Source organism: Coregonus clupeaformis, unplaced genomic scaffold, assembly GCF_020615455.1.
Source record: "Coregonus clupeaformis isolate EN_2021a unplaced genomic scaffold, ASM2061545v1 scaf0944, whole genome shotgun sequence".
In the NCBI taxonomy this organism is placed as follows: Eukaryota; Metazoa; Chordata; class Actinopteri; order Salmoniformes; family Salmonidae; genus Coregonus; species Coregonus clupeaformis.
The window spans coordinates 195,908-207,500 of record NW_025534398.1 but is presented as its reverse complement, the minus strand read 5'-3'; the positions used below and the strand labels follow the sequence as shown (position 1 = coordinate 207,500).

At 48.9% G+C, this 11,593-nt stretch overlaps 1 protein-coding gene across 5 annotated transcripts in view; it reads left to right on the top strand.

Moving 5' to 3' along the window:
- Positions 1-241: 241 nt before the first annotated feature.
- The window catches only part of LOC123486008 (transforming acidic coiled-coil-containing protein 2-like), a 28,277-nt gene continuing 16,925 nt past the window's right edge, over positions 242-11,593 (top strand). For 2 of the 5 annotated variants that reach the window (XM_045217152.1, XM_045217151.1), the window contains exons 1-2: positions 271-313; positions 8,281-8,373. In XM_045217152.1, coding sequence (XP_045073087.1) covers positions 299-313; positions 8,281-8,373 — 108 coding nt within the window. In that variant the 5' untranslated portion in view covers positions 271-298. Of the gene's footprint in view, positions 314-8,280; positions 8,374-9,728; positions 9,783-11,593 lie in introns of all 5 variants that reach the window. The other 3 variants (XM_045217153.1, XM_045217154.1, XM_045217155.1) reach the window with 3 other exon arrangements.

The window sequence follows — 11,593 nt, the reverse complement described above, 5'->3', positions numbered from 1 at the left end:
TCCCTCCTCCTGCTCCTCTTCCTCTCCTTCCTGCTCCTCCTGCTCCTCCCTCCTCCTCTCTCCTGCTCCTCCCTCCTCCTCTCCTCCCCTCCTTCCCCCTGCTCTTCTTCTCTCCTCTTCTCTAGGAGCTTTGAGGGAGATAGAGGCCCAGATCACAGCCCAGAGGAAGACCCGGTGCTAAGGCTCTCGACCCGGTCCAGAGTGGGTCTCGCCCCGTCCGGAGGGGAGTCCGGGCGGAGAGAAGGAGAAGACCAGGAAGAGAGAGAGCCAGTCACCCAGCCGAACACAGAGCACAGACATGGATCATGCAGCGGTGAGTCGGGACACTACTGGAACTTCTGGCTGGACAATCACCCTGCCAATGTGAAAAAAATCAATCAATACACCTGATGCATGTACTGTATACGTTTTCATCGTCTTTCATCTGAATGTTCTTTGTGTCAGGCTCATCTCAGAATAAAATGTTACGCCAGATTTTCTTTCCTGCAGCTCACTGTGCTGTAGGGCTTCAACTGCCTGTCCACGCTATTGCCATGTGGTCATGTAGACACTAGAGGGCGACGTGCAAACAACCTAAATACTGAATGGGCTACGGTGGGAGATTACGCCCAGTTAAACGCTCAAAGCCCTGTCATAAGTTAACTTCCACAAGGGTACTACCATAAACGACCGACCAGCCAGCTAGAAACAACTCATACTCCACCTAAACTCAGCCACTCCAACCTTGCTGACACTGCCCAAAGCTTTGCGACGCAGTGACCCGCCCACCCCCGCCTCACCCCGCTTCCTCACCCCCTTCCTCCTCCCTGCTGCCAAGCCTCTGTATTGAAGCTACCCACCCAGGGCCCTATGGAGGTCCCAGAGGCCCATCCCCAGGCCCAGGCCCAGACACACCCCTCTTAACCAGGCAGTGCCTGAGTGCCCTGACCCCCTGGTGCACCTGGAGGCTGTGGAGCCGGACCTGGCAGAGACCAACCCCCCTGCTTCGCCTCAAACACAGGTGTGTTGATTAGAGGCAGACAGTGTGCTGTGCCCCCCCGCCGAGCACAACATCCCTCTTTGGACTTCTCTATCATTGGGCATAGTAGCTCAATTATTGATTTATCATAGTTATATTATTGATTTATCATGGTTATATTATTGATTTATCATGGATATATTATTGATTTATCATGGTTATAATATTGATTATATCATAGTTATATTATTGATTTATCATAGTTACAGTGGGGGGAAAAGTATTTATCAGCCACCAATTGTGCAAGTTCTCCCCTTAAAAAGATGAGAGAGCAGGCCTTTACTTTTCATCATAGGTACAACGCCAACTATGACAGTACAAATGAGGAAAAAAATCCAGAAAATCACATTGTAGGATTTTTTTAGGGTGAAATTATTTGCAAATTATGGTGGAAAATAAGTTATTTGGTCAATAACAAAAGTTTTTAAATACTTTTTATATACTTTGTTGGTAATGACACAGGTCAAACGCTTTTCTGTAAGTTTCTCACAAGGTTTTCACACACTGTTGCTGGTATTTTTGGCCCATTCCTCCATGCAGATCTCTTAGAGCAGTGATGTTTTGGGGCTGTCGCTTGGGCAACACAGACTTCCAACTCCCTTTGTTACGGATACATATTTCTTGTTTTTTTTTCTGCCCTAATCACAGGTGTCCTGTTGTTCCTGATTGGAGGTCGTGAGGTGTCTGATGATTGGACCAATCAGTGAACATTCTGTGGAATTGCACCACCTGTTACTCGAGCTTGTTGTTCAATCACACATCCCATTTTATAAAACCAGCCTTGTGTTTGTTGAGAGAGAGAGACTTTTCCCATATGTGAGTATGGACACGGTGGTGTCCTGTGTGTTGTGTACTCACTAAGTTGTTGGTTACCCTATTGGTAACTTTATTGGAATCTATTTCTTTACTGAGTGTGTGGATACTGTTGTATCCTGTGTGGTGTGTACTTATATAATTGCTGATTACCCTGTTTAGTAGCTTTGTGTGTTTCTGGGAAAAGGGAGTTTAAGCTAGATGTCCAGGGCGACATCACCCAGAGGGAGAATCTGTTATAAACACCAGTTAGACCTGAGCCGACCGCCCACTGTATTTTTGTATGGTAGCAGTAGCCTCAGCGGCTCTTGGAGGCAGGCAAGACCAGTTTAGGGGTTTTTACACTATTGTTTCATTTCCTGGGTTCTGCCAGCCCCTTTCCCCAAACCCCTACCGTGCAACCTCAGAAATAAACACTTTGTGTTTGACGGTAGTTCGTGGTTGTTGGGTCATTTTTGGTTCCCACTGTTCTGTTCCACACTTATAATTTGCATGAATTTATGATACGGGTCTCATGTCCATCCACCTAGATGTTTAGGGAGCCACGGGGTTCGTGGAAGCATAAAGTGGGGCTCGACCCGGGATCCCATCCATCCCATGCTACTGCATGTAAATTAGTCAGTGTCTGGTCAGTGTTGAGCTTGGCAGCTGCAATCCACCTGCTTTTTTTGGTGTGTTCAGTAGTGACGCTCGTGATGCTAGTAGGATGGCTACTTTTGAGTTGTGAGGCATTTTTGGAAAACCCTACGAGGGAGGTTTTTGATAATTGGCCGAGAGAGTGGATCTACAGGCTTTGGCTGACCACTTTTCTGTACCCATACCGAGGGCTTAGCAAGCAGCAGTTAGGGCAGTAGTGTTAAGGCGATATATGTCAGAATCTAGCTGAGTGCTTGAGTTACCGCGCGGCCTGAGTCTGCAGTCCTCCTTAGGGGGATGTGGTTGCTGTTCTGAAAGCCCATCAGTGTTGAGGACGAGGCCAAGGCTCCAGCCACATTGCTCATGTTATGACCCACTCTCCCACTGACTGACAGTGATGCCAGGATCGAAGTCCGCCGACACGGCTCCAAATGGAGGCGGAAGAGCCGGCACAAATCAGGCGAGACAAGCTGAGATGCGTAAGCTAGAGGCAGAACAGGAGGGAGACGGGGAGGAGAGAGGCAGAACAGGAGACGCGTGGGCTAGAGGCAGAAACAGGAGACGCTAAGCCAGAGGCAGAACAGGAGACGCAGTAAGCCAGGGAGGCAGAACTGGAGACGCAGATGGAAATGGAGATGCGTAAGATGGAACTGGAGGTGCGTAAATGGGAACTAGAGGCAGAAACAGCGAGGTTAGTCTCTGCCAATACTATGCCTGCTAGTGTGAGCCATCTCACCAGCTGTGTCATCTGCTACGCTTTGATATTAGTAGACAGATCACCTTGGTACCTGTGTTCAGGGAGTCAGAGGCTGATTCCTATTTCAGTGTGTTTGAACGACAAGCGGTAGCGCTAGAATGGCCGGTATGGCCACTACTTAGTGTAAACTAACAGGTAAAGCCCAAGAGGTTCTGGCAGCGCTACTTTGAAGACAGTTTGGAATTATGAAGTGGTCAAGCTACTGTTCTTCGTGAAGCCTATGAGCTTGTTCCTGGAGGTATAACGACAAAGATTTAGGTCTCATAAAAAGTCTCCAACTGTGACTTATGTGGAGTTACAGAGACAAAGGAAATCTGTTTGACAAATGGGCACAGTGTAGTAAGGTAATCTGATTTTAACTTTACGGGGAGTTAACCTTGTTAGAAGATTTAAAAATTGCTTACCGAACGATTGTAGTTTATCTGAACGAATAGAAAGTATCCTCACTGTCGGAAGCGCTCTGTATTGGCAGACGAAGTTGTGCGTTGACGATCAGAGCGTGTTTTCGCTCGCGACGGAGAGCAGGGCTGGCGGAGTTAGCGAACTTTTAGTCCTCGAAGCCGACTCAGCAGTACACCAGCACGCCCAAAAGATGTAGCGCTACTGTTTCTATTGTCATAAGGTGGGATATATGGTTAATGATTGCGTTCTGCAAAACGCAAACCGGGGATGCCTAGCACGCCAGGCCGCCAACGGGGTGTTAGCTGATCTGCACGTTGTGGCCGGGAACCAAGACAGAGGCCTCACCAGTGAATGTGGTTTGAAAGTCCTCTGTCCCAGATCACAGTGAACCGCTATTTTTGAGGGTTTGTTTATATAGATGACGACCTCAGCCCCAGTTAGAATCCTCGAGATACTGGACGGCGCGAGTACGCTCATACTGCTGATGTAAGCTGCTCTTGTCCAGTAATACATATTGTGGTCAGTGTGTTAGTATAAGGAATTGAAATGGGTTTCGCCCCTATGCTATTGCACTTTGTGGAACGAATACACTCTGAGTTAGTCAGTGGATTGATCAGAGATGGCGCGCCCATGTTGCAGTAAAGGTGAGAATTTATAATGGGCAACATATTGCCGGAGAGGTAAACTATGGCTGGAGTGTATTGGAGTAAAAGTGACCAGTCTCTTCGAGGAGCTGGCACAGGGTTATCCAGATGTGTTCCCGGGGTCACACGTGCTCAAGCACGACATGAGGTGAAGTGATAGATTTGAGTCAGACACGATTCTATTCAGAGAGTGTGACCCAGAGGGGATATGTTCGGGCGACCTCTGGTAGCTGGTGCAGTCTGACCAACGGCTGTCCAGAGAAAGAAGAAGATGTGGAACTTGCTGCATGAGGCAGACAGACGTGAGCAGCTGATTGCTAACCAACAGGTTGACATTAGCCTGAGCTAAATGTTTTTCTAGTGTTGTCTCAGAGGACGGAAGCAAACGAAGAAAACATGGCATACTTCATTGATGGTAATTTCCTCATGCATAAATGGACATCTGTTGTCTGGGCGGAGATTGGAATGTGTTTACCAAATAGTGATTCCTACAGCCTTTTCGACAAAAATGATATTAGATCCTCGCCATGATCACCAGTGGTCCATACTAGGAGACTAAGACTTATGATCGGTTTTTCGACATTTCTTTTGGTGGCTTAAAAACAAGATGTGGCTCAGTTTCTGTCGCACTTGCCACACCTGTCAAGTAGATTGGGAAAACCAACCAGGTTATTTCCCCTTTGTCCATATACTGCCATAGGTGTAAACCATTCGAACATGTGATGGTTGATTGTGTTGACCATCCAAAAACAAAATCTGGTAACCAGTTTATGCTGACACCTATGTGTGTACCACCAGGTACCCAGAGGCCATTCCTCTAGCGAAGGATTACTGCAGGAGAGTAGCGTTGATCAAATTCTTCCTAACTTTTGATTACCTAAGGTGATAAAACTGATCAGGGTACAACTTCTTCTAAACTTTTCAAACAAGCGTTAAAATCCTGTCAGTTATACACCGGGTGTCGTATATCACCCAGAGTCTCAGGGTGCGCTTTGAACATTTGGCACCAGACCCTGGAAGTCTATGCTCCGTAAGAATATTGCTTGGAATCTGAGAAAGATTGGGATGAGGGAGTTCCTCTAGTGTTGTTTGCTGTCCGTGAGACAGTACAGGAATCCCTAGGGTTCAGCCCAGCTGAACTGGTGTTTGGACACACCAGAGAGGACCTATGAAAGTCTAAGATCAGCTTTTGTCACAAGAGCGGTGTGTGGAAAGAAAATGTGTTGGACGACGTTAGTCGCTCGAGCGCCAGCATGCTGCTCTGTCTCTAGCAAGAAGGGAGCGCGCTGTCTCACAGAAACGTGAACGACAAGACACACGGCTGTTTCTGCTCACTGCAGCCAGGTGACCGAGGTTCTTGTATTGTTGCTCGTGCCGGAGCATCATTGGCTGCACGCTTCCTTCTGCCTACGTCATTGAAAAAGAAACTAATTGAAACGGACCACGTGATACAGACTCCTGACGGAGATCCGCTAGGCAAAAAGGGGTTGATAATGTGTTGGCAGATGCTTGATCTAGTGTGTAATGATTCTGGGTTTTTTTGTTATCCCGAGAGAATGATTTGTGAATATGGGCGTTTGGATAGACTGTGGTTCGCAAAACGCATTGTGGTTTGCTCTTTTATAGGGTGGGAGTGTTACTGGATACAGGTATCCTGTGTCCTGTGTTTTTCTCTCCTTCTGCCCTAATCACAGGTGTCCTGTATGTTCCTGATTGGTGGTCGTTGAGGTGTCTGATGATTGGACCAATCAGTGAACATTCCTGTAATTGCACCACCTGTTACTCGTTTGTTCAATCACACATCCCATTTTATAAAAACCAGTCTTGTGTTTGTTGAGAGAGAGAGAGATTTTCCATATGTAGTATGGACACGGTGGTGTCCTGTGTGTTGTGTACTCACTAAGTTGTTGGTTACCCTATTGGTAACTTTATTAGAATCTATTTCTTTACCTGAGTGTGGATACTGTTGTATCCTTGTGGTGTGTACCTATAAATTGCTGATTACCCTGTTTAGTAGCTTTGTGTGTTTCTGGGGAAAAGGGGAGTTTAAGCTAGATGCCCTTGGGCGTACATTACCCGTAGGAAGAAATCTGTCTATAAACACCAGTTAGACCTGAGCGGACCACCCACTGTATTTTTGTATGGTAGCAGTAGCCTAGCGGTTCTTGAGGCAGGCAAGATCAGTTTAGGGGGTTTTACACTATTGTTTCATTTCTTGGGTCCTGCTCAGCCTTTTTCCCAAACCCTTACCGTGTGTTCAGAAATAAACACTTTGTGTTTGACGGTAGTTCATGGTTGTTGGGTCATTTTTGGTTCTCACTGTTCCCTGCCACACTTATAATTTACATGAATTTATGTTACGGGTCTCATGTCCATCCACCCTAGATGTTTAGAGCCACGGGGTTCGTAACATCCCTCCAAAGATTTTCTATGGGGTTGAGATCTGGAGACTGGCTAAGCCACTCCAGGACCTTGAAATGCTTCTTACGAAGCCACTCCTTCGTTGCCCGGGCGGTGTGTTTGGGATCATTGTCATGCTGAAAGACCCAGCCACGTTTCATCTTCAATGCCCTTGCTGATGGAAGGAGGTTTTCACTCAAAATCTCACGATACATGGCCCCATTCATTCTTTCCTTTACATGGATCAGTCGTCCCTGGTCCCTTTGCAGAAAAAACAGCCCCAAAGCATGATGTTTCCACCCCCATGCTTCACAGTAGGTATGGTGTTCTTTGGATGCAACTCAGCATTCTTTTGTCCTCCAAACACGACGAGTTGAGTTTTTACCAAAAAGTTCTATTTTGGTTTCATCTGACCATATGACATTCTCCCAATCCTCTTCTGGATCATCCAAATGCACTCTAGCAAACTTCAGACGGGCCTGGACATGTACTGGCTTAAGCAGGGGGACACGTCTGGCACTGCAGGATTTGAGTCCCTGGCGGTAGTGTGTTACTGATGGTGGCTTTGTTACTTTGGTTCCAGCTCTCTGCAGGTCATTCACTAGGTCCCCTGTGTGGTTCTGGGGATTTTTGCTCACCCGTTCTTGTGTGATCATTTTGACCCCACGGGGTGAGATCTTGCATGGAGCCCCAGATCGAGGAGATTATCAGTGGTCTTGTATGTCTTCCATTTCCTAATAATTGCTCCCACAGTTGATTTCTTCAAACCAAGCTGCTTACCTATTGCAAATTCAGTCTTCCCAGCCTGGTGCAGGCCTACAATTTTGTTTCTGGTGTCCTTTGACAGCTCTTTGGTCTTGGCCATAGTGGAGTTTGGAGTGTGACTGTTTGAGGTTGTGGACAGGTGTCTTTTATACTGATAACAAGTTCAAACAGGTGCCATTCAGGTAACGAGTGGAGGACAGAGGAGCCTCTTAAAGAAGAAGTTACAGGTCTGTGAGAGACAGAAATCTTGCTTGTTCGTAGGTGACCAAATACTTATTTTCCACCATAATTTGCAAATAAATTCATTAAAAATCCTACAATGTGATTTTCTGGATTTATTTTTCTCAATTTGTCTGTCATAGTTGACGTGTACCTATGATGAAAATTACAGGCCTCTCTCATCTTTTTAAGTGGGAGAACTTGCACAATTGGTGGCTGACTAAATACTTTTTTCCCCCATTGTATATTATTGATTTTTCATAGTTATATTATTGATTTATAATAGTTATATTATTGGTGTGTGAGATTGAGTGTGACTGTCTCTGCCTCCCTTTATTTTCACCCTGTTGTCTAGTCTGTTGTCTAGTCTGTTGTCTAGTCCAGTTTCCTTTACCTTACTCACTCCATTATTTCCATTGAGCTTCCTTTGCCTTTATCTACAGTATGTAAGCCTGTTAAGTGTTGACTATGTGTATGTGACTGTTCGTTGAACTGTGAGAGTGTGTGGGTACTGTAGGTGGGAAGTAAGTAGCCTCAACTTCTGGTTCTCTTTATGTCTCCTCCCTTGTCCCCATGCCTCCTCCCTCCGGCCCCCTCCCTCCTCCCTCCCTCCTACCTCGTCTCAGGAGGAACTGGTTCTAGCGGCTCTGAGGATAGAGGCTCTGCAGGTAGCCAAACACATCTCAGACAGTCACTCCCTCTCCACTGTCACCCCCCAGGTACTGAGCTGAACCAGCCCTCACCTGTAGCTGCACACCGTGTGTGTGTGTGTGTGTGTGTGTGTGTGTGTGTGTGTGTGTGTGTGTGTGTGACTGCGACTGTGTGAGCAGCATGAACGTGTCTCAGCCTGCCCTCCCCCCTCCCCCCTCCTCCTTCCTCCTTCCTCCTTCCTGAACCCTCTAGTCACACCATTGTGTGTGTGTGAACCCATTGCCGTTACTCAACAATAACAACAACCGCTGCTGCCTCTCCCTGTATTTCCCCAATGTAACATCTCTAACATGGCTTCCAGCCCCTGACCTGTAACCCCTGAACCTCCAACCCCCTCCCTGTATTTCCCCAATGTAACATCTCTAACATGGCTTCCAGCCCCTGACCTGTAACCCCTGAACCCCCAACCCCCCAGCTTTTCCTGAACCAATCAGCACTCCTCTGACAGGAAAGAGTGCTGGGCCTTTTCTGTCCTTGGCTTTGTATCAAACCAAACATGCATGTTGCCTGTCGGCCTGAACAGGAGAGGCTTCGATAAACACTTGTGACTTGTGATATCCTTTGCTTCATCAGCATCTGATAACTCTACTTTATCCTCATTCCTAGGGTAGCACAATTCCGGTAACTTTCCCCAAATTCCCAGGTTTTCCAGAAATCCTGGTTGGAGGTTTCCGGATTTCCACCTGCTTATTCTATCTTGATTCTGGGAGTCTTCCAACAGTGATTTGTGGAAAACCTGGGAATTTGGGGAAAGTTACCGGAATTGTGCGACCCTACTCATCAATCTCTAGTCATTCCTCAATCTGATGAGAGAGATGATCATGATGATCTCCTGTTGTTTATTTGACAGACTGACCTATTCTCCTAAATAACACAACTAATAACAACATTGATAAACAAAAACAGGGTCACACCAGATGTGCTGAAAGTGAATACAGGTCCGTTGGGTTACTCCAGTGTCACTACATAACCTCATTTCAGGTTGAATGTCTGCAAAAAAGGTTCAGTGACCCCTGGTTTAAGGTTTGGAGAAGGTTCAGGATTTCACAACTTGATGTTTCATCACCCTGAAAGTAATCTACGGTCCACCTTTGGTGTCTTGGACATCCCACCCCTATGGGAAGTCAGTTTCCGCTATGCCCAGTCCAAGCTCTTCTCTGTCCCGGCACCCCAATGGTGGAACCAGCTTCACCCTGATGCTAGAACAGCAAAGTCCTTGCCCATCTTCTGAAAACGTCTGAAGAGTTTCTTAAAGAAGACATCTGTCTTATTCCCATAAGTCTTTCTCCTCCTCTATTCTCCCATCTCTCTCTCTCATGCTATCTGATGTTTCACCACTCTCTCTCACACACTCACTCCACAGTCCCGCCTCAAGAAGCCCAGCCCTCGCAGGTGGAATCTCTTCAGTTCACCCAAAGTAAGAGGAGTAATGTTACCCCCTTGTCACTATGCCCCTACTGCCCTAATCCAACTAGAGCCAGAACTAGATCCCATCCGCTTCTAAAGGAACCTGTCCACTTCTATCTAAAAGGTCTGTAACATAGAGTTCCTATAGATCTCTCTCTCTCTTCTCTCTCTCTTCTCTCTCTCTCTCTCTCTCTCTCTTCTCTCTCTCTCTCGCTCTCTCTCTCTCTCTCTGTCTCTCTCTCTCTGTCTCTCTCTCTCTCTCTCTGTCTCTCTCTCTCTCTCTCGCTCTCTCTCTCTGTCTCTCTCTATCCTCATCCTCAAAGGGAGGGAGGGAGGTAAAGGAAGGGAGGTAGAGGAAGGGAGGGAGGTGGAGGGAGGGAGGAAGCGGGATGGAGGGAGTGAGTGAGGTGGAGGGAGGGAGGGAGGTAGAGGGAGGGAGGGAGGTAGAGGGAGGTAGAGGGAGGGAGGCAGGGAGCGGTGGAGGGAGGTAGAGAGAGGGAGGGAGGGAGGGAGGAGGGAGGAAGGGGAGTGGAGGGAGGGAGGAGGGAGGAGGGAGGGAGGGAGGGAGGGAGGGAGGGAGACGGGACGGAGGGAGGTAGAGGGAGGGAGGGAGGTAGAGGGGAGGGAGGGAGCGGTCGGAGGGAGGTGGAGGGAAACGGGATGGAGGGAGGTAGAGGGAGGGAGGGAGGAACGGGGATGGAGGGAGGTAGAGGGAGGTAGAGGGAGGAGGGAGGGAGGTAGAGGGAGGTAGAGGGAGGGAGGGAGGAGGGAGGGAGTGGTCGGAGGGAGGTAGAGAGAGAGGGAGGGAGGGAACGGACGGAGGGAGGTAGAGGGAGGAGGGAGGTAGAGGGAGGGAGGGAGCGGTCGGAGGGAGGTAGAGAGAGGAGGGGATGGAGGGAGGTAGAGGAGGGAGGAGGAGGGAGGGACAAGGGAGGTAGAGGAGGAGGGAGGTAGAGGGAGGGAGGGAGCGGTCGGAGGGAGGGAGAGAGAGAGGGAGGGAGGGAGGGAACGGGATGGGAGGGAGGTAGAGGGAGGGAGGGAGGGAGGGAACGGGATGGAGGGAGGTAGAGGAGGGAGGGGAGGAGGGGAGGAGGGAGGTAGAGGGAGGGGGAGGGAGGGAGGGAGGGAGGGAGGGGAGGGAGGGAGAGGGGAGAGGGAGGGGAGGAGGGAGGGAGGGAGAGAGAGGGAGGGAGGGGGAGAGGGGAGAGGGAGGGAGAGAGGGAGGGAGGGAGGGAGGGAGGGAGGGGGGGAGGGGGAGGGAGGGAGAGGAGGTAGAGGGAGGGAGGGAGGGAGGAGGGAGGGAGAGGGGAGGGAGGGAGAGGGAGGAGGGAGGGAGGGAGAGGGAGGGAGGGAGGGAGAGGGAGGGAGGGAGGAGAGGGAGGGGAGAGAGGAGGGAGAGGGAGAGAGAGGGAGAGAGAGAGGGAGAGAGAGGGAGGTAGAGGGAGGGAGGGAGGGAGAGGGAGGGATGGAGGGAGGGAGGGAGAGGGAGGGATGGAGGGAGGTAGGGAGAAGGATAAAACATTTTTCCTGTATGTAAAGTATCTTACCCTTACATACCCTCGTCTTACCACACCTTTAGATCCTCTTCACACTGGCTTGATGTCAGTAATAACTAGGACTCAGTGCTTTCCAGAGCTATTTAAGCTGGTTGTTGATTATAAACTTGGATTGCGAGGTCAGCATACCCGTTTGGTGGCAGGCCGACTAAGGACCAATCTGACTGAGATAAAGGCCTGGCAGAGGGAAGGCATACCCGTTTGGTGGCAGGCCGACTAAGGACCAATCTGACTGAGATAAAGGCCTGGCAGAGGGAAGGCATAC